This window comes from Brachycentrus maculatus, unplaced genomic scaffold (assembly GCF_059751285.1).
Source record: "Brachycentrus maculatus isolate JH-2025_06_01 unplaced genomic scaffold, ASM5975128v1 h1tg000153l, whole genome shotgun sequence".
Lineage (NCBI taxonomy): Eukaryota > Metazoa > Arthropoda > Insecta > Trichoptera > Brachycentridae > Brachycentrus > Brachycentrus maculatus.
In genome coordinates, this window is record NW_028280906.1 from 597,603 (window position 1) to 624,605 (window position 27,003).

Below are 27,003 nucleotides of genomic sequence, written 5' to 3' on the forward strand. Positions count from 1 at the left end.
GATGGAGTTACTAGGGGATTTTAGCCTCGAAAGTGGTCTGCCTGCACTCTGGACCTACCCTTCAAAGTTCCGAGAAGGCTTAATTTACTATGCCCCTGATCCGGTATTTCCTCGAGTCCTTTGAGTTGAGGGCATAGCAAGACTGGGAAAATTTGCACCATCAAAGTGGACTAGGCTGGGATCTCTGAAGACTGTCCCCCACATTTCGTCGTAACATTAAATTCGTGGCGAACGCCCGACTTCGGACGGAGCACACTAAATTAACGGCGAGCAGTTTAGTTCGCTGTACTGACTACCAATGCTCGCTTATGTGTTATGGTAGGAACTGACTGGAGCTATTTCGTCATAACGTATTACGTTACAACGCGAGCATTCGAATAGTCTGTACAATGACCTGAGTGCTCCATCCATAGTCTCAGATGATTGCCGCAAGTCATGCTATAGTCAGTCTCCACCATTACGTTAAAACGAAATGACTCCGGTCAGTCCCCACCTTAATGTTGGTATTCTCAACTTTTCGACGAGACCTTTGCGGTACGGATGTAGGCTCAGTTTGGCCCCGGGGGCAGTAATTCACTCTAGCCAAGTAGGGTACTTGAAGATGAATCCTGCGCTCTCGATGTTTCCCATTTATCTGTGGATTTGTCTAGCAGCTGATGCAGGAGTATCTGACAGGGCTGTCAAAGGGTATGTTTGGCTGAGTGAACTGGAAACCCTGCGCGCGCTTCCAAAGTCTGCCGTACGACGTGGCTCATGGCTTGCCCTTAAACTCCCTGTGCCCAGTGAGCGTCGAACCATATGATGCTAAAATCGAACCCTTTCTTTTTTTTTTTTTTAGCTATAATCCGTCTTATTGACAGTAAGAGTGAATAATTCTGTCCTTCTAAACTGATCAGGACAATTAAGGCCAGAATCACTCCCTTTGGAAAGAAAAGGTGGAATGCCATATTTGCTGGGGGATGGACTTACTGTTACCCCTGAAATCTGTCAGATTAAGGTGGGGCTGACCAGGGTCATTTCGTCATAATGTAACACGTTACGATGTGAGCATTCGTATAGTCGGTACAGCGTTCCGAGTGCTCCATCCGAAGTCTGATGCTCGCTGCGAATATTGCGTTGCAAGGAAATGTGGAGATCAGTCCCCATTTTTAAAGCTAAAAAGCTCAGCAATACATATAACAATAATAAAGTTGGAAATTTTATAAAGTGCAATTTTCATAAAATACTGCTTGAAGGCTGCAGCTATATGGTTTGAACTCCCGCTGGACGTGTGGAGTTCAGTGTAAGCTTTGTGAACCATGTCTCGTCACTTGGTGTGTGGGGATCCTGTCCAGCCACTGCCCTGCTTCATGAGATGAGGGGACCGCACGGTAGCGGATGGATGTGGTGAGGCTGGTTAGGTGCTTACCTTACATGTTCTGATGACAATTCACGCAAATTTTCTGGTCTCACCTGACACTCAAGAATTTGGAACCAGAATTCAACTCGCCAATAATTTGACATATCGCTCACTCCTTTCAAGAACGTCATAAATCAAAAAACTTGATTTTTCAAGAAAACGTTTTTAAAGTTTAAAAATATAATACAATGTTTTAAAAATAAATATCAAGCCAATTATTGAACTTTTTACTGTACAACAGATCTTTTTAGGTAAAACCTGAAGGGTTTTTCTCCATTTGAAAAATATTTAGCATATATAAAAAAATTATTAAACAATACCTTTTCTTCAAAATGCAAAAACAACACTTTCTGCCCTGTAGCGGGTAAATATTAAGTTAAAAATATGCCACTAAAAATATGCACAACTAAAAATCGAAGATTTTTGATTTATGACGTTCTTGAAAGGAGTGAGCGATATCTGGATGGTAAATTCAAATGAAAATATATCAGATTTTAATTTATGTTTTAATTATTAAAAAACATTATTTCAATGCATTCCGCATAATTTTCAAACAATTGAAAATAATGTGGAATGCATCGAAACCAACCAACCAACCATGTCCACCTTCTCTTCAGAACTTCCAGTATGAGGGGCTGTTGAGTTCTTCTCCTAACATCGTCATTCCTGACGAAGTCATACCACTTTATACCCAGTATTCGCCTCAGGCACCTATTTTCAAAACTTGCTAGTTTCTTGCTTTGAGCTTTGGTGAGGTGCCACGACTCACATCCGTACAGCAACACTGTTAGGATGCAGACGTTAAAGAGACGACACTTGGTTTTTGTCGAGTAAAGCAGTGAGTCCCAGACATTGCGCATTTTATTGAATAGCTCCTGCCATTCCGAGCCGCACATTCAGTTCCTTCTGGACACTACCATCCTCCACCATGAGTGTTCCAAGGTATCTGAAGGTGTCGACTCGAACGAGCGCTCGTCCCTCACAGGTAAGATGTTGATCTCGGTCCAGACAGGCTGAGTTGCACATGACATTGGTCTTTTTGGCATTCACTCTTAGGCCTAACTGAGCGGAGTTTATTTGGAGGGAGTCAATTATATCTTGCAGGGCTCCAATCGATGTTTCTATTAGAACTGCATTGGAGATCCTGTCAAAATTGTGGCCATTATCAGGGCGCTTCACACTAACAGCGAACGCTGCGTAAGAATAGATGATGTGTGCAGTGAACCATTTGAGGTCTCTACTGGGGTGAAGCAAGGCTGTGTACTAGCCCCGTTTCTTTTCATCATCATGTTTGACTTCATCCTACGAATGTCAATCCCACCAGATCGAGGAATTGCAGTGAGCCCTGCTCAGAAATTATGCGATTTAGAATATGCGGACGATGCAGTTCTAATTTTATTTACAAGACCTAAACAAAAAAATATTGGCGTGGAGCTGGTGGATTAAAAACCAATACAGGCTAGGAGTGGAAAAGATTAATAAGGATTTTATTAATTCTTAAAAATTTTTTTTTTTAATAAAATAAGGTATTTATAAGAATTCGCAAGAAGTATAACAACACTTTTTGCGAATAATGTACTTGCTTTTTCTTTAAAAGTTTCATCAAGTCAGGTTTGCATGGCAATAATAACTTTGAATAATTTATACAGCCCCATTTTCGTGAATACTAACTCAATTGCGCTTTTTCCTTCAAGTCAGGTTTGTTCGTCATTATTTTTAGCTCGTTTCCAGGTTTTCATCCATAAGACGATTTCTGCTTGCTTTTAATAAGGTTCATGCTCCAAAGAGATTGTTTCCATGAATACGAGCAACAATTTGCTAGCACAATTAGAAAAATACTGAAAGCATGGAAACTGTTGCATCGTAAATTAAGAAGTATCACCCTAATAAGGGGTGGCTATTCGATCTACAAATTTATTCAATTATAATGCTGCGATACATTTTTGCCAAATTTTAAAGTATTGGCAACAAATGTCTTTAGACAGTTTTCTAGCTAAAAAGGATTAATTATTTATCATAAATTCAAATTTTTTTATTTACGTTTTCTTAAAAATGTATTGTTTTCCAAGTTGTTACACTCCTCAACACTTCATAAGTAATTTTTTTTAATAAATGTTACTAAAAATATATTAAAAATTTGGTATTCTTTCCACATGGAACGCATTATCGTACTTTATATTGATTTCTATGGAAAAAAATGTTTCTCTTAGCGAGTAAGAAGCTGGAACGAATTATGCTCATTGTAAGGGGTTCCACTGCATATGTATATAAAATTAAATAAAAACTGTGAATGTAAAAATTCTTCTGATAAAATGAGACAATTCATTTTTACAAATTTACAGCAGCTGATACTATTGCTTTTAATAAAATAATATTAATGAAATTGAATTTAAAAATATTTTTACTACAGATATTTTCTATTTATTATCGAAAATAATAATTATGAAATTGTTGCTTGAGATTATAATACATTGTTATCAAGTTCTAAGTTCAATTTTTAAACAAATATTACGAAAATATAATATAATATAAGCAAAATAAATTTAATGAGATCCTTGAGCTTGTTTCGAAGAACATAATTTTTTGAAATTTGGTTCAAAAGATGCGAGATATACCCTTAAATCTACATTTGCTACTTATATTACACCTGATATTTATTTTTTTTACAAAAAAAAACGAAAAAGCTCCTTCTACTAATTCTGTACTAGTGAATGGTAAAAATAATGAGTTTTTTCTTTTCATATCCACCATTAGTAATTATTTTTCGCGTACCACCAACTATCCACTCGTGTACCACAGGTTGAAAGCTACAGGTTTATATAGCTATATAGGGAATATAAATGAAGAGGTCTAATGAAACAATATTGAATTAAAATTAATTTTATTATTTGTAGATACAATTTATTTGAACAAAACATCTTTAAAAATATTTAAAACCCTTCGTCAATTAAAATTTGTTGTATATTAAAATAAAGTATAATAAACAAGAATAAACCAAAATAAGCTTCGTGTGCCGGAAAGTAATGAAGCTCCAATTAGTGCCAAAATATTTTTTTACTAGTAAAACATTTCAGTCTTAGTAGTTTAGTGTAATAAGTTATATTATGATAATTGAACCGAATTAAATGTATAGTTACAATAATCGCATTACAGTGCACTTTGGCAAAAATGTACAGGTAACCGTTGTTTTGCGCCGGGCTACCATTCAGAGATGCCAGTGTAAAATGAACACTAATATAATGGACGGTGTAAGGTTAGGTTACGCGTCGAAATAATAAAAAATCTGAAATGTTTAAATTAGTTTATAAAATTGATGATTTAAAAAAAAAAAAAACCAATTCACTAGTACGAAATTAAATTCTCACACTTTGAAAAAAGCAACATTTGCTTTGATTGTTGTTTGCTGTCTTCGTCCAAATCCCTTATGCTACGATTCCCAGAATCATAGCACAAGGGCGAACAGCAGCTGTGACGATTTGATTGAAATCCCCATCTGTCTCAGAGAGCTCATCTGTTAACCTTTCTATAGAAGAAAGGATACGAGTCGGATTGGATTTAAGGTTTTACCATAATTTCTTTCTCATGTTCATCTTCTGGATTTACTCATTGAGGGAACTCTCATAATTCTATCTCTGGCTATGGCCTGCTTACGCGGTAACATAATAAACAATGTGTAAGTGTTTCTGTTACTAGAATCACAGCGCTCTGTTGTCGGCCGAACTGGTGAATACCACTGGTGTCAGCCGAACCAGGGAATCCCACGGCCGCCACCAGCCAGCGCAACTGTGAATCTGCATAAATCAAATTGGCGCAAAACGAGGATTACCTGTAGGTGTTTGGTCCTTTGTATATACTGGGGGGGAGGGGGGGGGGTTGTATTGTTTGTAAAATTGAGTTTAAGCAAGTGGTCTTTTGAAAATAAATAAAAAATAAAATAAAAAATCTCTTATAAAAAAAATCCCTTTTAAATCTTTAATATTCAAATATATTCTTTCTTTAAACCCTTATCTGCACCCAATGGTGCAGAGGGCACTGCATCATATAAACACAAGATCGTAACACATGAAGGAAAGGTGATCAGCCCTCCGCTTTAGGTACCAGTCCAGGGTAATATTGAATAAATATAAGAGTGAAAAAATCACTAATATTTATTTGACCCCACCCTGGGAATCGAACCCGGGACCTCCAGTACGGTAGCCAAGCGTGCTACCGTTACACTAAGGAGGCGGAATTTTTTATTTATTATTTTTTCTCCATATCATTTGACCAATTTTGAATGGAAAACAATTCAAACTAAAATATGATTTATAAAATGGAAATACCTATGATTTATAGATAAAAAAATGTTTTTGCACATGCCGGCAAGAGTTCATTTAACAATATGCTCAATAAGAATTTTTTTAAATTTATCCTTTAATATCTTTCAAGAGATTGTAATTATATTTAGAACATTAGGTTCACAAATTCATCTGGTTCATACCTGCGAATACTAAAAAATATTGGCAATATTTGGTTGCTAGATTTATTTAATGAAATGTAGGTTTTAATTAAATAAATTTTGAAATTGATAACACTAAAATAAAATGTATTTACCTGTCCAAAAACACTTTCGTAAATAAGTATTTTACTAAATAAAAATAAAAGATAGCATTTCCCTAATTTTATTTAAATGAGAAAAAAAAGAGTTTTTTAATATATTTCAGTTCAAATAAATTGTTTGGAATGAAAAGAAATATATCAACAATTAATGCTGTTATAATAAGACATATTTGAATGAAATTGAGTGTTTTTTTGTTGTTGTTGCTTATCTTGTACAAAGTAAAACACAGTAAACACTGACATGTAACTTACTACACACAGGGCACAAATATTTTATGCCTTAGCTAACATTGAGTAACTGTAATGAAAAGAAGAAAACTCTATTCAACCGCTCCTCTCTTTTCAAACTTCCTGCCGTAACCCAAATTGACAGATTTTACTTTTTTCTGTGGTTCAACTGACAAAAAATGTATTTTGCAACTTACATCATTCTTTCTGGGAAGCAAATGTTCCGGATATACTCGAGTCCTTTCTCAACTAATAGGTAGGAGTGGTTGTATTGTAGAGAATATTTTTAACATCCAACACCAAATAGATATTCTAATTCTATTACAACATTAACACATTAATGATGTCAGAGAAAAAGAAAAAAAATAGCGTAGTTAATGGTTTATATGTCTGACACTGAATATCCAATTTTCACATTTAGTCCACAAACATTCAAGATGCATACATATAATTTAAATCTATGATGGATACATCGATTAATAATAATGCTATCAATGAAAACTGCACTTTTTTTAAAGAATGCAATTTTACTCTGATTACTGCCATAATGAAAATGCATTGCATCGGGTTCACAACAAACATATATTCTTACGCTGGCTAAATCTGGGACCTATCTGCCCGCAGGTGGTGCGTAGGACCAAGGGGCGTAACTTGATCGTGGTTATCTGAAGGCAGAGCGGTCAGCCTGCGCTTGACAACTAGTGCTTTGTTTTCTAATGAATATGTTTGACACTGAACATTGAATTTTTACATTTAGTACACAAACATTCAAGGTGTAATACGTATAATTTAAATCTATTATGGATACATTCAGTAATAATAAAAATCTGCACTTAAAAAGAAATATACTTTTACTCTAATCACGCTGTAATAGAAATAATAATATGGGAACACAATTGATCCATATACAACATATATGTATGCTTATATTGACTGATTAAATAGACATTAAACACTGATGTAACTCCTTACACTTATTAATCTAAAACGAGTTGTGGACATTTTCAAATTGGAAATTCAATTTGATCGAATTCAATACATAGGTCAGCATGTACGAAACATTCAAATATATTGACAACAGTTACAAAAAAATGATTTGAACAGCTCCAAAATCATTACAGAAGGATACCCACAAAATATGTGTATGCTTATATTGACCGATTAAATGGACATTAAACACTGATGTAAACACTCCTTACGCTTATTAATCTAAAGCAAATTCTTGACATTTTCAAATTATAAATTCAATTTGATCGAATGCAGCATGTACGAAACATTGAAATGTATTAACAGCTATTAAAAATTTAAACAGCTCGAGAAAATCATTACGGAAGAGTACTTCCATGGACTGTGTTCTTATTACAAAACTAAGAAATAATATTTGAACATTGTAATTAATATTAATTGGGATATCTTAATGCCCTGACTGAAGTCAAAACACAAATATTTTAAACTGGACCCAATGCTGGCTCCACTATGTACATTTGATATATACTTAAGTTATTTTAAGTCTTAAAACAATGATTTTAAAAGACAGAACCCGACTGATTAGACCGAGTAGAATGGAGACAAAATGCACCGGTCTATAGATTAGCCCCACAGGCGCTCACATTTGTTAACATTTTACTCATTCTCCACATGTGGCTCATTGGCGAGAACAAATATACAATTTAAATTGGGAACGTTTAAGTGAAGTTTTTAAAAGGTGTTTCTGGATAACAGCTTTTGTGGATTTTTACATGATTTAAGACTTTATTCCAGATCCTTATGTCAAATTATTTAGTATTACACATATCGCGGGAACATAATAATATTTCCGTCTCAGTTGATATCCTAATTAATTTTTCTCATATTTTAGTAATAATAATACATATTTACAATTGTTGATTAAACAGTATTTTTTTATGACCTACTAATATTTTATGTATTATTTGACAAATGTAAACTGCCGCAAGTCTTACGTTGGGCTGACATTAAAATATTAATTTAGTGTTCATCAGGAATTTGACGAATGAAACATGAAATGTCTGGGAATTAAAAGGTAAATTAATATTTAGTAGGTACTTAATAAAAGGTTGAAGTTTAAAATCTTTAAACATTTATTACTTCAATGTGATTCGAGCAAAGAATAAATATTTCCGAATATGAAGCTGCCCAGGGACTACTACTGAGAGGCTCAAATATAATTTAAGAGTCCTTAATATGAGGCAGTCAGCTGGTCCCCGAGGAGAGTAGCAACAAACCGCACGCTAACCAAAATGGGGCTCTACTTAATCATTGTAAGTTTCAACAATCACAGGTCGAGGGCAATACGACTAGTGATAGTCGCGGAGTCAAAATAACAATACCCTTTCCGTCAACTCCAATAGTCCCTTTGGAAACTCGGATAGAGGTAGTAGTCTATGGCGAGAGTTCGCTAAGTGTCCAAGTTTTACTATACACAAGTCTCCCTGTTATTGGGTCATACGAATGGGCAAATACCCTGTGCATGGCGATAGCCAATATGAGATGAATATTAACTACGTATAAAACCCTACATATTCTGTCCGAGTATATGCTCGATGGAGAAGTCTTGGAATTTGGCAGGCGCGGCGGGCACGGAGGGCGCGGGTGTCGCGGGTGGCGCGGGGGACGCGGCCGGCGCTGCGCCGCTTGTGGCGCCGCCGCTCTCGCCTACCGAGAAGGCAGCAGGCTCGGAGGCGGGCGCGGGACACCACGTGGTGAGCTGCGGTCGGTACACCGCCGGGTACGCAGGCTGGAAGGTGGGCGGGTACGGCGGCTGGAAGGCCGGCTGGTAGGGCGACGGGTAGGGCGACTGGTAGGGCGACGGGTACGGAGGCGGGCGCGCTCCCGCCGAACCCGCCTCCAGCTGGAACAGCAGGTGGTCGGCCGCCAGCTGCGCGTGGCTGGCCCCCATGTTCACGCCCCCGTAGTGCGGGTGCGGCATGATGATGGGTGGGTACACGGGAATGCTCAGGGGGTCGGAATACAGCGGATGATACGTCATCGGATATTGCAGTGGTCTGACATACGGAGTAAATGTTCTGTTCTCACTTGGCAATTGGAAGGTGGCGGGAGGAATTATCGTCCCCCCACCATCGATTATCGGTTTTCAGCTGGTCTTTGGTTGGATATCACGAGTGGCCATCTAAAAATCAAAGTAATGGTTACTGCTTTCTGGTCAAAATTTTACATTAATACATATTTGTAAATAATTACAGGAAATAATCAACATATCTACTTAAGATCAAATAAATATAAAAAAAATTACTAAAAACTTTAAAATTACACAAAACTACTAAAAATTTATAACCTGACAAACTTTACAATTGAAGGCCAAAATATTGCTAGAGTTAAGTCCTATATCTATTTGGGTCATAGTGTCTGAACTGGGAAGGATAATATGGAAGCCGAACTGGAAAGGCAAAGACCTTTAGGATAAATTATCAAGCCCTAAAATCCCCTAACATTCCCATCTATCTAAACGAGGATGGAGCGCTACGTGCAGCGCAGTCAAGGGATAACTGGAGAAGAGTCATTGCTTCTGCAAGGGTCACAACCCTCAGCAATGAGGATTAAGACGGAGAAGAAGAAGAAAACGAGGAAAGCATTTGATGCATGTGTACTCCCAGTGCTCACCTATGGATTTGAGACATTTGCCCTTGCAATACGAATCACATATAAACTTCGGGTAACACGAAGAGCAATGGAGAGAAGGGTGCTAAACATATTCTTTAGGGACTGATAAACGAATGTTTGGATAAGTGAAAAGATAGATGAACAAAAAAGTTGACTGAAGGCTTAGAACAGGATGAATAAGCGTGGGTAGGCCCCGGACAAGATGGTTTTATGACATTAAGAGAGTGGCGGGCCCGCACTGGAAGAGAGCTGCATCCAACAGACAACTGTGGAAGTCCAAGAGGGAGGCTTTTGTTTAAAACTAGACACAAGAAGAAGGCTGAAGTAAGCAAGTAAGTAAACTTCACAGTCCCAGATGCTCATATGAGGATAGTCGCAAAAAGTACCCGATCTAACAAAGAAAATATAAATTTCAAGTATTGAAAGAGAAAATAATTTGAAGGGCCTAAATCTGGAAATAGGATGCATAAGAAAGCAATCCAAACTTAAACTTGTCGATTTTAGTTATCCCGTTAATGGATGTGTGAACTTGATGAAATCATTTATTTTTGCCAAATACGGATATTTTTCTCAATGAGCTCGTTTAAACTATGATACGCAATATTTTACTGTTATAAACGAAAGAACCGACTATTAATTGGTATTATACAAATACTACATCAAAGTTAATTTCTTTTGAGGAGTCATTGTTTTAAGCCGCCATATGTACGTCAGACCAGGTACTTCTGGGACTAATCTCATATCTAGCAAGAAATGTGAATTACTACACCATGACAAATTCCTCAATGAAACTTTTTTTAAATCCAGACCCAGAGCTGATTGCAATTGAGCGTGCGCGGAACTTGTTTGTGTTGAAACTCTTAAATGTCCAACTGCTGCAGCACTGTTGATTTGGACTGCTTCAACTTCTTAGTGTATTTCCGGACTGAATCCAATTAATGTAGGGTCTACATTGATCAGAGAAGATAAGTTACATGTTTTGTATACGCCATGTGAACCAAAGAAGGCTGCACACTTCGCAAGGGTTTGGAACAAAATAATATAAAAGTAAAAAATCTAATAAATACTATTTCTTAAATAATATCACATAATGCTTGCTAAGCTTTAGGAAAGGAATAAAAAAATCAAATGTAAGCCTGGCAGGAAATGCATACCTGTTGACGTTCAACTGAGTTAGCCCTGTTGCTATCGGATCGCATTGTATTTGGAGCCCTGGAACAAGGAATTATTATGTCAGCTTTATCAATAAATATCTTTAACTTACTTTATTTAAAAATAATGTTATGAAAGTTTAGTATGAATAAGAAAGAATTTTGCGACTGCTTATCTTGGGTCTCTTTTTATGCGATAGATACGTTCCACGGGGAGTCGCATAAAAAAAATTCGCATAAAAAAGACTTGAACTACATACAAAACTGGGGGATAGGTTCCATTATTTTTAAAAACCGCATAATTTCTAATCAATATGATAGAATGTACCAAAAATCGCATAAATAGTTTATAAAAAATCATATAAATAAAAACAGAAGAGCTTTTTTCCTTAATTAAATATCCACATATGGGAAAATGTTTTTGAGATACATCTTTAATCCAAATAACAAGCGCTTTTTATGTATTTTCCAATAAAGTATCTATTGAATACAATGTAAGATTTGAGCTTACTTGAGATACTTTGTACCAGTGCACACTTTAACGGTTGTTACCTACACTAGTATAATTTTAGATTTTTTTATGCAAATTCGCATAAAAAAAGACTTGAACTACATACAAAAATAAGGGATAGGGGGTTCCATTACATTTAAAAATCGCATAACTTCGAAATCGCATAAAAACAGACCCAAATATATATCTTTAATGTCCCTGTTTTTTTAAATAGTTCAAAAAAACTTTGTTTTATTATAATATAAATTATTTCATAATCAACACAATACATATTGGGTCATACAAAAAGTCTCAGTTTTTTTGTACATATTTAAACAAAAAAATTCTTTATTGAAAATAAATTTTAATCAAGTTGACCATTATTGTCTGTGACCTTTTGCCATTTTTCAGGTAGCTTCTTAATTCCATCGATGTAGAACTTTTGTGGTTTATTGTCGAAAAACTTGGCCGTCAAGAGAGTTTTGCAAAGACCTAAAAAATGGTAATTAGGCTGTGAAAGATCTATACGATGGATGCATCAAAACTTCCCAACGTTCAGTCAAAGTGAGTCAGAACAATGTGTATGGTCGCGCATTGTCATGACGGAACACAATTCCTCTTATGTTGACCAATTCTGGTCATTGTATGATCGTTTGCATTTGATATTCTCATATTTCACCCACTTTTTATCGCCTGTAATAATTCACTTAAAAAATATTTGATTTCATTGCGTTTCAGCAGCATTTAGCTGATGGTAATTCGGTCAGTAAAATGTATTTGCATTAATTCATGTGGCACCCAAACATTGAACTTTTTTTGTTGCCTACTCTTTTCAAATGATTCAAAACTGCCATGTGTGGTTGATGTTGAGTGCTATACTATTTCCTGACAGCTTGCACGCTGGTTTTTCTCCACCAGCTGCAAAATTTCATTGACTTTTTCAGTGACTGCCTGACCAGAGCGATAATTTTTAGTATGTTTTTGCAGCGTTTTTACTTTTTTATAGTAAACATATTTCTTCAGATATTTCATCTTTTTTAAAATTCATATAACTTTTTACACAAGCAACAAATTAGATAACTATCATCACAAAAAATGTTAGCTGAAATGTCACCTTTTAAGTACATGTTCGTTTCAGGCCATCAGGTGAGTGTTGCCCGATATATGGGCATCAATACCATCTAGTGGCAAAAAACCGAGGAGACTTTTTATATGACCTATTATATACATTACATATATTTCAGTTAACAAGGAAAAAGAAAAATGACTAACCGTAAAAGATTTCCGTGGGGCGCTCCATGCATGGAAGATCCATGTAAAGAGCTCATAAGAGAAGAGCTCCCATGGGAAGAGCTCGCGTGAGAGGAGCTTGCGTGGGAAGAGATCGCGTGAGAAGAGCTCCCGTAAGGTGAGCTCGCGTGAGAAGAACTCGCATGAGAGGAGCTCGGGTGAGAAGAGCTCGGATGGGAAGAGCCCGCATGAGAAGAACTTGCGTGTGCTGGAATTCCATGTGACGAACTTGCGTGCGATGTAGTCCCATGTGAAGAACTTGCGTGCGACGGAGTTCCGTGTGAAGTACTTGTGTGCGACGGTGTTCCAAGTGAAGAACTTGCGTGTAACGGAGTCCCGTGTGAAGTACTTGCGTGCGATGTAGCTCCGTGTGAAGAACTTGCATACGACGGAGTTCCGTGAGAAGAAAGTCCATGCGAGGATGTTCCTTGTGCGGACATTCCGTGCATATGTGCAGGGATCCCGTGTGACTGAGTTGCGTGAACCGGAGTTGGGTGCAAAAGGTTTCCGTGAACCGAGCCTCCACTGTCCCGTGGTCCCCTGGGAACTTCCGCGGGGGCATTGACTGTAATGAGAAGTGATTCCTAGGTCAGCAAGACTACCTTCAGACGAGAGTTTCAGATCCAACCAGAGATTTGGAGACTTTAAGTGTCATATTTTGATTAATTTATTTCAAGGCACAATATTGTTTATCAGGTGTGAGATATCCGCACCGTTCTTCAATACAGTGTGAGGATACAAACTGTCATTTTTGGCCAAATTGTTCCCACTCACTATTTAGTAAATTATTGAAACATTGATGATATATACAGTGGAACCTCGGGTTGAAGGAATTAAGAGTGGTGTTCCTAGCTGATTCTTTGACTGATAAAACTTTATTTAAAAAATCAACTTTACCAAGAATGTCATGTCTCATGTCATTTTTTAGTCCAGGAAAAAAACCAGCTTCGCTTGACATCTTACTAAATAGTAAGACAAAATCTTGGCCAGTACAAACACCTGATGTTTCATGGTAGTAGAGACCAGTTCCAAATAATGAAAACTTTATCGGACTTTTTAATCTAAGCTTTAAAAATATGTACAGACAATTAACATCTTGCATGCACATGGGGTACAAGCAAGGCTGTATGTAGATCAGTAAATTCACAAGGTTAGAATATAATAGATATGGGTATAATGGTAAACATTAAACATTGTATGTATAAAGTAAACATTAAAAGCAGTCAACAAAAGGATGTAAGCCCAGTAAAAGACCAGACTTCCATAAAAAAAACGTATGTCTTCATTGAGATATCAAAAAAGGTAGTTTCATTTTGTAGTAAGTTTCAATTCGATTTTGAATAAATCAAAGGTCTTAATTTTGTAATCTGTGAATGTGATATTATCATGCACGATTATCAATTAACTTCAACTTTGAGGGCTAAAACTTCTAACATTAAATATTTTTCACATGCGTAATACTTAATTATTACTATTTTTTAAACCCTTATTCGCACCCGGTGGTGTATAGGGCACTGCATCCTATAAACAGTGTTATCTTAATCACATGAAGGAAAAGTGATCAGCCCCCCGCTTCAGGTACAGTCCAGGGTAATATTAAATAAATATTAGACTTAATTAAGACTTAAATTCTTAATTATTTTTTGTTTGTTTTAATTTGATCTTATTTCAGTGAAAACGTGGCTCCCATTAAGCGGATGTACAATAAAGAACATAAGCAAATGCAACAACAGATAAAGGACATAATGGGCGTTTGGATTTTTGTGGCCAAAAGAGGCACAGAGAACATGCGTGGATCCAGGAGAGAAAAGTTGTTGGGCACATCTCTACGTCGGCCGGCCTAACTACCCATCCAAGAAACCCAAATCATTATACAGAATCGACAATATGGATTAATCAAAATAAGAAATATCACATGATGAAGGAAATTTAGCTTTAATTCTTATTTCAGCATATCATTGCAGATATTGGCTCGAAAAGGATTTAACCAAAATTCTAACATCATACACTGTACTACTATCCAGACCTTTTTAACTGCGAGCTGGAGCCATTCAAGTGTCAAAGACAGGCTTCCGAGAACTTCATCACGCCTCTTCCTTACACCATGGTTTGAGTTTGCGCTTTGAAAGGTCTGGATAGTTAAATTAGAATTTCCCAACTAAACTGTCAACAATTTTATTTAGGGAGAAAAACAGACTTTTGCATATCAGAATTCAGTCGGAGGGTTATGTATGTATTTCATTCACGAATACTATTATGAAAGGAACATTTTCCGGTGGTCTGGAACAGATTAATCCATTTTACATTGATGCTTTTGGAATAATTAGTTTGAACGAGTCAAGTTTATAACCTGAGGTTTCACTGTATTTACGAACGAGTGAAGTCGGGAAAATGGAAATAAGGTGTCGAGGAATGGGGCCACACACATGCAAGAGACATCAGTGATGCAATGAATAATTTAACCCTAGGAATTGATTAAACATTTCTACAATGGAATTCTAGTCAAAAACCAGGACAGGAATTATGAATGCCATATGGATAAGTGTCTAGGCAGCAAGTTTAACTTTACTTTTATCCTCAATGAAACAAATACTCATTTTAATTTCCAAATATTAACATTCTGACAATACGATTCGACAACTGGTTTCAAAATGCCATAAGGAGTGAAGTTGAACTCGGGATACTTATTGATATTGCGTTTATAATTCCAGCCCAGAACACAAAATAGATATGTTCAAGACACTCGATTGAAGTATTTTGAAATGGAAAGCGTATTGAAAGCAAATACAGCAATCTCCTAGAAAGTTCATATTTTGAGACCTCTATGTTTGCTTCCATTTGTGTATTGACGAGTATGGTTTACAGAGCTGCACAGAATTACAACAATTATATAGATAAATGAATGTAATTTACATAATACAGAAGATCCCTGAGTAACGACTGCCCCAGTGATAAACCGATCGTAAAACGACCAGATCTCTGGAGGCAAATCTTGTGTTGGGTAATTTCTTACAAGTTCAAGTATGACTTTGATTAAGAAATCAACATCCTCCCAATCTAGTGTCACTGGAACAGACAGGGCTGCAATTGATTCTTCTCCAAGTTGCGAATTATCAATTGCTTCTTGGGCCCACCGTCCAATAGAAAACAAATAATCATATAACAATTCCATTAAATCATTTTTACTAACACATTCTTGAGATTAAGTTTTCATGTTATAAGTACCTTTATTATAGGTTCTTGGAATTGGAAAAACAAAATCAGTTCACCCTATTTCACACAAATTATAAAGGCACTCTATATTCAATATATACATTTTTTTACACAAATTTAATAACGGCACTTGACTAAAGATGTCCCTGTAACGATAGAATTACCCCTTAAAATATAAATTAAAATCAGTTAAAATTGAAAACTTTACATCCCAGGCATAGTTTTAATAATTTATTTTTTCAAGTTTTCTTGAAAATGTATAAATTGAAATATTTTGTTTAAATGTTCCTTTGCCCTGACTACTAATATTGATTTTTCTAAAAATTACTATACAAAAAAGTTGTCATTACACACCACTACTCAAGTGTTCGGGTGTATTTATTTATCAGTTTTTCAAATGTTTTTTTTTTGTTGTTTTTGAAAAACTTACTACAAAAAATACTACAAAAATTGAAAACATGAAAAAGAACATTGGAAGAATCACAACATTTGTTAGGTATATTTCCAACCGTGGGTACCTGAAACTAAGGATTAACATCAGCTAACATTCCAAGCTCGGACTGAAGGGGTATTTTCAAGTTCGGGATAGATAAGCCAAAGCCCCGTCATTATTTCTATTATGATTTATTGAACTTATGCAAATTATTAAAAAAATTCAAAATATTATTGTTTGAATTAATGAGCTCTTACAGTATTCCATTTTTACTACTGAGAATATGGGGTCCAGGATTGTCTTTTAAAATAAGATTTGCCAGGTAATTTATATTGAGTTATCACCATTGGGTGCAGACAGGGCTGAGTTATCAACAAAGTATGTTAACCCATCGGCCTATCAGCCGCCAACTGTTGGCGGTAGGTATATTTTTACATTTGCAAATCAGCCGCCGCCTAAGCCACGCCCCCATTCGTGGTAGTTCATATTATAAAGATACTTTTGTGTGATATCTACAAATCAGTAAAGAAAGCTATTTGTAATGCATTATTTCTTATAATTTTAATACAAATTTATTGACGACACTTGACCAAAGATGTCCCTGTAAGGATAGAATTATATTTTTGATTGAAATATCAACTAAAATGAGTGAGAAATCAAAACTTTACATCCCAGGAGTAATGTTTTATTGAGTTATTTTTTCAAGTTTTCATGTTAATTTATCACATTTTTTCTAGACACACGATAAAATATGTGCGTAATAGTTACATGTACCATATTTATTGGTAAAACAGTAAAAGTTATAATTTTATGAGATTGTTTATTTTTATAACTCAGTTGAATTTGAACGCCGTTGACGCCGAAGCCACGCGCGCGGTGTCATTGGTCGGCTGTTGGACCGCGCACTAAACATCAAATGTTTAGTGCGCGTAGCTTTTTCTGCATTAAATATTGTTTCTATGTTTGTTCTCGTTTTATCAGGTGCAAAATATTAGCGCCCCCTTGTTTGAAAACCCATATCACCTCCCCTCTGGGCGGGGCAACTTTCTTACTTGCGGGGATACATTGAAGTAGTGTCTTTATACACATGTTTTGAAAAAAAAACTGATATGCGGTGGGTTACGTGTGCGATGTATTAAAAAAGTACCATCATTCGTAAACATGGAATATTTCAGCTCGTATTTGTTAAAATGAGTGACGAAGTTATGCTGTAATTAAGTTTTTATTTTATGAAGAAGTCATAAAATGTATGACTAAAGGTTGACTCACATCTAATGCTCTGTGTAGCTCGAAACATTCCCATTTCTATATAGAGTGTACACGGCGATGTACACACCCTATCGCCTCAGACGATTATGAGTTATTAAGTATAAAAAAATCATACCTGCAACTAGTGGGATTGCTAAACGAGCATTCACTGCAAGAAGATGGTCCCGACGTTGAGATAAGGACCCAATATAGTCCTGCAAGCGAACATTTTCTGTACGCAATTGATGGAGACATGACAGCAATGATGCAACTGTAATAAGAAATAACATTTTTTTAAAGTTCGAGAAATTCTAAACCTTATCCGCACCCACTGGTGCATAGGGCACTGCATCGTATAGAAGCGGTGTTATCTTGATCGATAAATACACGAAGGAAAGGTGATCAGCCTTCCGCTTCGGGTACCAGTCCAGGGTCATATTAAATAAATATTAAACTGAAAAATCACTAATATTCATTTTGACCCTCTTGGGAATCGAACCCGGGACCTCCAGCATAGTAGCTTAGCGCGCTAACTACTACACTATGGAGGCGGACAAAGTTCGAGGAATACTGCTATTTAATTCAAACAATGGTTATTAGAATTTTGTAATAACTTGCAAAATACTACAAAATTCTGATCCCTCTTACACTGTTTTCATACAAAAAATCCATTTCATAATTCTAATCATTATTTTGCCTGAAATCAAAGCAAAATCATAACGAAAATTATTGACAGGCAAATCATCAAATCAACTCACTACATTAACTGACCGTTTCACTCAATCACAGGGCTTTGGCTTATCCACCTGGAACCTGGATATACCCCTCGTGACATGGCTCGGATTATTACCTGCATTAATCCTTTACTCTCTTGTACCCACGTTGGAAATAACAATGTTTTTATTTTTCCATAGATTCGTTTGATTATAATAAATACTAAATTCGCAAAATTGTCATAAACTTAAACATGGATAATGGTTCCCAATTTCAGCTTCTGCAGTTAGTCCGCAAGAAATGAAATAAATACCATAAATAAAATAGATCAAATATGAAATAGAATGAAATAAATCAAATAGTATGTAGTTGAAAGCTGTTAACACGAACGTATAACATAATGGATTTGGATTTTTATCTTCTTAACTGCAAATTAAGAAATTTGGAGCAATTTAGTTCAATAGCCAAGTGAAAAATTGTTATTACTGATGATCAGATTGAAAGAGAATTTCTTTTAGTGAACAGAAGACTTACTATCGAAGTGCTGCGCTTGCTCCATGAGAAACTGAGAGCCTTGTTCCCATTGCCTTTCCAGGAGCTGATCTAGGCTCTGTGCACTGCCTCCGAGTCCTACTGGTGCCGCGCCAGTCTCCGAACTCGGTCCCGCTACTCCCAGATTGCTAGTGCGGGAGCTCTGAAACGTCAACGCAACATTGTCAACTTATACTGGTCTCTCCACATAGTTGGGCAGTCCAATGAGTATGCAGTGTCGTACTTACAGTGGCTTTGTTAATCAGCGGCGGCGGCACCAGCGGAGAAGGGGCGCGGAACACAGAGTGAGCAGCTAGCTCTGCGTTCAGGTGTTCCGAGAGTCGTGCGGCTGCTGCACTCTCCGGGTTCAACTCATTTCCCAACATATGAGGTGCCCGATAAACCCTAAAGCCAATTACAATTCAAACATTTCTCTTCGTCAAAATTGCCACTAGCTTAGTTATCAACATTTGTCGAAAGCTATAAAAACATTAACTGTTTCAAAATGTCATGTCAATAAGATTCTTTCTTTCTCCGAAAATGAATATAGGTATAAGTACCTACATGTATCATTATCCATGGAACACTTGATACTTCATGTCATGTATTGCAGTCAAATAACACTAATTTGTCTAAAGCTTTAATTTAACAATAAAATACAATTGAGTATACTCTAAAAATCAGTGTCTGATTTTAAAATTTAATATGTATTTACCAGGGGTTCCCAAAGTGTACGCCGCGGCGCCCTGGTGCGCCGTAGAAAGTAAAGAGGGGCGCCGTGAGTCAATCCTCTATCATTATCCGAAACCACAAATATTTACAACATTTTGAGTGTGTCCAAATACTTGTTCACAAAATCTGGATTATCTCTAATTACAGGAGTTATTTTCATATTATTTTTTGACATCTCATCAAAGATGAAGAAGAATATGGAAGTCTGGGCATTTACGGGGCTTACGACCGTCATAGGCTGGTTTAAGTGATCACTTTACACACGTGTAACATTCACCTTGTGGTTGTCAATAATGGGTAGAATTGGTGAATGTTACACGTGTGTAAAGTGATCACTTAAACCAGCCTATGACGGTCGTAAGCCCCGTAAATGCCCAGACTTCCATATTCTTCTTCATCTTTGATGAGATGTCAAAAAATAATACCACAAATATTTTTTTTTTGTTGTTCTGTTTCAATTCTGAATATTTATAAATATGATATAACTCAATTTCATATTGTGGATGTTTTAATTTTTGTGCCTATCTACCCAGCTACTATTATTGTAGGTACCTATTTCTTTCTACTATAATATAAACAGGGTCTTTCATTAAGTACTTCCTATCTTAAAATTTTAATGAAACAAAGTGTGTGTAAGATATTATCAATTTTTTAATTCATTTGAAATATAACATCGTTTGACTGTGCGCCGCGGCTTCTATGGGTGGCGCTCTACTATATTTATTCCAAATAGCTTGCTAAAGTGGGGCGCCATGACAAATTACTAAACTTGTAAGGGCTGAAAAAAATTGGGAACCCCTGGTATATACAATAAATTGCCACTAGGTGTTTAATCTAGACACCTGATGACAGGTGCTCTGCCTCATACCTCTGTAAAGGTAACATCGATGTAATATTGTTTGTCCGCCTCTGTAGAGTAATGGTCAGCACGTTCGGCTACTGTTCTGGAGGTCCCGGGTTCGATTCCCAGGGGGGTCAAACAAATATTTAAGTGATTTTTTCACTCTAATATTTATTCAATATTACCCTGGACTGGTACCTGAAGCGGAGGGCTGATCGCCTTTCTTTCATGTGTTAACGTCACGATAACACTGCGTTTATATGATGCAGCGGCCTATGCACCATCGGGTGCGGATAAGGGTTAGAAGAATATTGTTTAGCTATGCTATGATAAAGTTTATTTGGACTTCAGTTACACATATGTTCTTTATGTTTAGTATAACCTTCGCAGATTAATTTGAATGCTTAATGTGAAGAGAAAGTATCGGTCATTATTTGTTGCCGATGAATCGAAATAACATTTTGCGCGTAATTTCAGCTCTTCAGTTGACAAATAATTAATTTCCATAATATTTCAGAAGAATACATCCCTATCCTTGGAACTGTTATTGTATGTTATGTTTGTGAATAAGAGATTATTGAAGTGGTCAATTTTACAAACCTGAAGACAAATATATATTTTATAACACTTTAATAATAATTGATAAAATTAAATGATTGAATGTAATGATTTAAAAACCAAATTATACACAGGAGTAAATATATTATCCAATGTGACTATACTTACTGTATTGGAGCTATTGGTGGTTTACTGGATTTAGGCGTAGATGGGATTTCTGAAATTTAAATGACAGAACATTCTAATCACAAATGTATTTTGCAAAATTCAATAAGCGGTATTGAGCAGGCTTATTGATTTGGCAATAACTACATACAATGATTGGAATAATTATATGAATTTTAAAAATAAACACTTTCATATTATATTTTTATTTTGTTGAACACAACAATCAATTAATATTTGAAAGAATAAAATTTAATTTATACATTACAAAATTACATTTTTCAATATACACACTCTGTTTACTTTGCAAGCTCTTTACAGTTCGGGCAAATCATTAAATTACGTGCAGTGGAACCTTTATATTTGTCAGCCTCGGAAGATATCTTGGATCTTCATAAAATATGACAAGCTGAACCAAAGGAGGAAATTTTGTTCATTGGAGGGGTCAAGTCAAAGAGCTAATGGGAATATGGTGGCAGAGTGATATGCTGTGTATCTGAATTGAATTTGTAAAAGCTTCTAGGCGTTAGTCAATAGAGGGGACCAATGTTGCTCGAATTAACGAAAACATAAATGCATTCAATGATAGTACAATTAATTACAAGAGGAAAAACAAATACCAAACATTGAAAAAGTTCTTGTTAAATCAAGTGCTACTGAAAGCAAAATGAAAACCATCACCACATTTCAAATTACATCTTGTTATATTTGAGACTCTACTTCTAAACCAGCCTTAGCCAACCTGCTGCGCCCTTGCATGTGGCCCGCGGTCATGTATGACGAAAATGTATGTGTATATCGGGTACCGCAGAATATATTTTAACCTTTTAACCGCATTAACTTTGTTCCTTAGAGACACCCGTGCGCGGCAGTATTTCGCCGTTTTTTAAATGATTACTTTTATTTTTTTTATCATGAATTTAGTTAAGAAACAGTTTATTTTTCGTAAACAAAAACGTTCAATGGGATTCATTGTGCCTTTTTGGTACTCTATAATACACTTGTGTGACATTATTCTTGAAATATATGGTAATATAAACAAATAAGATCCTAACATAAATAAATCAAAGCACGCATCGTGTGTCACTCTTACCCACTGGCGATGCGTAGCGTCGAGAGAGAGACAGATATCGGGCATGATTATGGTGCGGACTAATTAATTACTGACCGCAAGAAAAATCAGGGATCTGTTCTTTTATTTATCCTTGTGATGTTACAAATTATTAGTCAGATATTTTAACAGATGCCATAAGGCCAAGGATTGACGTATTATTTTATCCAAAGTTCCATACCATGAAAAAATCCTTCCAAGTTGAACTGAGGTTCGAAACTTGGAGCAAAGTAAAAACACATACGGTATGTCAGCCGCGTATGGGGCATGTTTTATGAAAACACATACGGTTTTGCGAGCCGCGTGGATCCGGTTAAATCATATTTAAGTTATTAAAACCAATAAAGTTTGTATAAGTACATGAAATGCATATATTGCGCTGATTTATAACTCGGCTCGTTGTGTTGGAGAACTCGCAGTCTGCTACTACTCAGTTTTGACATAGAGATGTGTCGTTCTGTTGATATTTTGGACTCTACTCCGATTCAATTTTGAAAAAAAACTGTTAAATTAAATGACTTAAAACTCAAACACGTCTCGTTACTACTGATACCAGAAACAATATTATACTCATAAAAACAGTAACATTAAACAAGGCAAAGAAAAGGAAACTTCTCAAATCTTTATAACATATAAATCCAAATGAACGTGTTTGATTTGTAGAGGAATAATAACGACTTTTAAAGAATTCAATGTCAAAAGATATCGTGAAAAATAAAACAAAAACAAATAGTGATTATTTGAAATTTGACGGGAAGTGAGAATATATAAGCGTACCAGTCTTAAATCTCAATCAAAATGCCAACAAAGCATGTTCGGTTCATCATTACAACAATCATCCAATCCAATGAGCGCATCATTGATTGCAAAAAAAATGACGGTATTTTGAGTTTCGGGAAGAAATTAGTTAATTTATGACTGAAGAGAATATGCCCATTGCTGAATTAACAAATGAAAAGAGGTTGCAAGACTTGTTTTTTTGTAGACATTACAGAAAAATTTAATCAGTTAAACATACAGTTGCAAAATCAGAATAATTTAATTACCGATGCTTGCATCTACTTGCATTCAACTAAAAAACATATGTACCCTACGATTCCAAAAATTTAATTTTATAGTAAGTACATAACAACGACAACATGTTTTGCCCAAAAAATTATTAGTGCCTTTGGATCGACATACGTTTGTGAAGCTTTTTTTTCTAAATGAAAAATATAAAAATAAGGCGTCAATAACAGACGTAATCTGGAAAACCAGTTAAGGTGTGCAACTACAAGTATTGAAATAGATTTAGAAAAATTAAGTAAGCGAAAAGAAACTCAATCTTGTACTGAGTGGCCAAATAGGTTATATTTAAAATAAAATATTATATTGTTTGATTTATGTGTCCTAATTGATAATTCTGATGGTTACATCGTTAAAAATGTTAATTACTATACAAATACATTTTTGTTGATTTAATGTGTGTTTTTCGCTCATATCTTGTTATATAATAGTAGTGTTTTTTCCTTCACAACTACCCTGATTGTACTTTCTGATTACCTCTGCATTCAAATTATTTATAATACTTTTAAAATTATCTTTGTCTAATGTCTGTACACGGCCCTTGGGAAAATTTTAGGTTATCGATGCGGCCCGGGTGCAATTTGGGTTGGCTTGGGCTGTTCTAAACAATATTTACTATTCTTTTCTTCCACGCTTCTACTGCAATATTTTATTTCACATATTTACTATCTGTTGGGGATGGAAATAGATCAATTGAATTTCCGTTAGTTTTTTTATGAAAATTTGTTTCTACATTTGTCAAATGAAACAGATTAATGACAAATACAGAGGTTCCAGAGTATTTATTAATTTTACATCGAAACAGATACATTAAATAACATAATATTAAGCAATACGGCATGTCTATTTCACATTGACATGTATTGTGTAGTTTAAAAATAATAAGATAAGTTAATATATTGGAACAAAAAACATATAAAATAGTGTTCTTCATCCTCCTCTAGTGCCTTTCAAAGCAGCGAAGGTTGGCCGCCATACCAAAGCATCTTGAACGACCCTTTGCTACAGAAAAGTGATCCTTAGCACATTGAATCCCATTCCACTACTTTGGTTGCAGAGCCAGGACTTTCTTTTTCTGCTCTCTATGTTCATTATTTGCCGGTACCGGTTGTGTCTCATGAGGTGTCCTAAGTTCACTTGGTCGAGGTTAGTGCATCAATTGGTAAGTATTCCTGTATCTCTTCATCAGTTATTTCAACCGTCCAAGATGCGCATTTCTATGGCTTATATCCTGTTTTCCGTTCTACATTGATATTCAGATTGCGCAGTATCCCTGACTATATCCACCCATTTCGTTGTATACTTATTTCTGGTTCTAATTCCCGTTTTCGGTTTACCCGCATACCTAAATAATTGTAACTCTGTACTCCTTGGGTTTTCCCATTCAATGCCAACTTGGTAAAATCATCTCCTTTGTTGCTTAAGTTTAGTTTATGAGATATTCATGTTAGTCAGCAGTAAGATTTATGTAAGAGAGATTATCAATACTATCGTCAGCATAATATTACAGGTTTTCCATTAACTTTGATGCCTTCTTCCCTTTCATACAGAGCTTTCCTCATAAAGTATAATTAAAAAAGTGTTAGTGATAACATAAACGAAGAGGTACGATATAAACATTGTCCTGCTTCATGTTTTATACCAATTTCTTCAGAAAGGTCACTGTGAATTTTAATTCTTTTCAAAATGATATTTAAGCTTTTACTATCCAAAGTGTGCAAAATTAATTTTTGCTTGATATAGCGAATTACATCTTAAAAATTCCGAGGTTAGAAAATGTTGATATTTTGTTTTGCTCTAAAAACGAACAGAGCTTTCTGGTGGAAGAGTACTTGAAGAGTACACATTGCATAACTCAAATGACTAAAAGTTCTTCAACCTAGACATCCATTTGGTTCTCTCTTTCTGGCAATGTTAGTTTTTACAACTGTGGGTCTTCTCAAATCTTCGAGGTTAATGACTTAATCTTATTTGAGTCCACAACAATGACTCCGTATTATTTAATTTTATTAAACCCTGTTATTTGTCAGTGCAAATTGAATGAATCATTTTTTTTTCTTCTAAATCTTTCACTATTTTGCTTTAGTCTTTCACCTACTCTTCTTTGGCAAATCTAATTACCCTGCGAATGGTTACATTTATTATTCTGTATTTTTCAGATGGTATAGTTTTCAATACTCAATATTTTCATATGTCTGTTCAAAAAGTATCCGACCATAATTTTTATTGACAAAACAAATAACGCTTTGAGGGCAGAGCTTAGGTGACCGTTTGTAGGTATACCTAGTGCTCAAGCTCAATTTTTTTCACGACCACAGCGCCACTCAGCCACCTCCACGCCGTTGAATAGTGAGCGTGTGTACGCTTATTGTTATTATTGTCGGGTTTTAGTTTTGACAGAAAATGTTGAACAACGTTACTGCATCAAATTTTGTTTAAAGCTTGTCGATTTTCAAGTGGAAACTATCCGCAAAATTATTAAAAGTGTTTGGGGCCAAAGCAATGGGCACCATAGATAAGGGAGTGGCGTAACCGCTTCAAAGATGGCCACTCATCAGTGGAGAGTGAAACTTGATACGGTAGGCTCTCAACATCCAAAAATGATGTTGTCATTGTTCAAGTAAGGACCCTCGTCATGCAAGATCGTCAAATAATGATCAGAGAACTTGCTGATGAAGTTAGGATTAGTGTTGGATCCGTTCATTTAATTTAAACTGAAGATTTGGCCCTCAGAAGGGTCTCTGCAAAATTTGTGTTAAAGTTCCTGACAATTGAGCAGAAGCAACTTCATGTGGAGATCGCACAGGACATTCTGGAGACTGTGATCAATGATCCCAACTTTCTCAATACGCTCCCTGTGATTTCTGGCTTTTCCCCCAGCTGAAAAATCCTTTGAAAGAGACCAGTTTTCAAACCAGGGAAGACATCATGAAAATTGCGGCGGACCACCTGCACGCAATACCAAAAGGGTCTTTCCATCATTGTTTCCGGCAGTGGCAGAACCATTGAGAGAAGTGTGTAGCAGCTCAAGGGGATTACTTTGTAGGGGATAAGTGTGACTTAATTGTATCTAAATAAATGTTGTTTTTATGAATAAAAGTCGGATACTTTTTTAACAGACCTTGTATAAACAAAAAACTATCACATTGAACTTATTTACACTTGAAAAGCAATAGGCAAAAACTAAAAAGGAAATAATAAAACTGCAAAAAAAAACTGTATGGCATGTCACAGTGTGACCCTATTCTATTACAGTAAGACCTCGTTTTGAGCTTAAGACACATTCTTAGAGGATAAAGTGAGGTTATTTGAACACATAACATATAAGGAGTAATAACTCTCTATCTACCGTGCTCCAATGAATAAATTTGCACATGATACATAACACAAGATATGCACACAAAAATATAAGTTGATCCCACTCATCTTAAACAATTTTCACAGTACTTAAATTTAAAAATATTAACACAGTTTATACTCCAAATTGTATGGATAGCGTGGAGTGTTTCAGGAATAATCCTTTTACGGATAATGATTCCCCAATGCCCAAAATGAAGTATTACTGTATTTCAAAAATGGTTGCATAACCATTCTAC

The 27,003-nt window shown here is 35.7% G+C and overlaps 1 protein-coding gene across 11 annotated transcripts in view; it reads right to left on the reverse strand.

Moving 5' to 3' along the window:
* Positions 1-9,234: 9,234 nt before the first annotated feature.
* Positions 9,235-27,003, reverse strand: part of LOC148308661 (uncharacterized) — a 47,987-nt gene continuing 30,218 nt past the window's right edge. For 10 of the 11 annotated variants that reach the window (XM_088261299.1, XM_088261305.1, XM_088261308.1 and 7 more), the window contains 7 exons: positions 21,235-21,283; positions 19,184-19,340; positions 18,939-19,098; positions 17,827-17,961; positions 12,779-13,361; positions 11,020-11,077; positions 9,235-9,374 (listed from right to left, as the gene is read on the reverse strand). In XM_088261299.1, coding sequence (XP_088117425.1) covers positions 9,339-9,374; positions 11,020-11,077; positions 12,779-13,361; positions 17,827-17,961; positions 18,939-19,098; positions 19,184-19,340; positions 21,235-21,283 — 1,178 coding nt within the window. In that variant the 3' untranslated portion in view covers positions 9,235-9,338. The remainder of the gene's footprint in view (positions 9,375-11,019; positions 11,078-12,778; positions 13,362-17,826; positions 17,962-18,938; positions 19,099-19,183; positions 19,341-21,234; positions 21,284-27,003) is intronic. The other variant, XM_088261310.1, reaches the window with a different exon arrangement.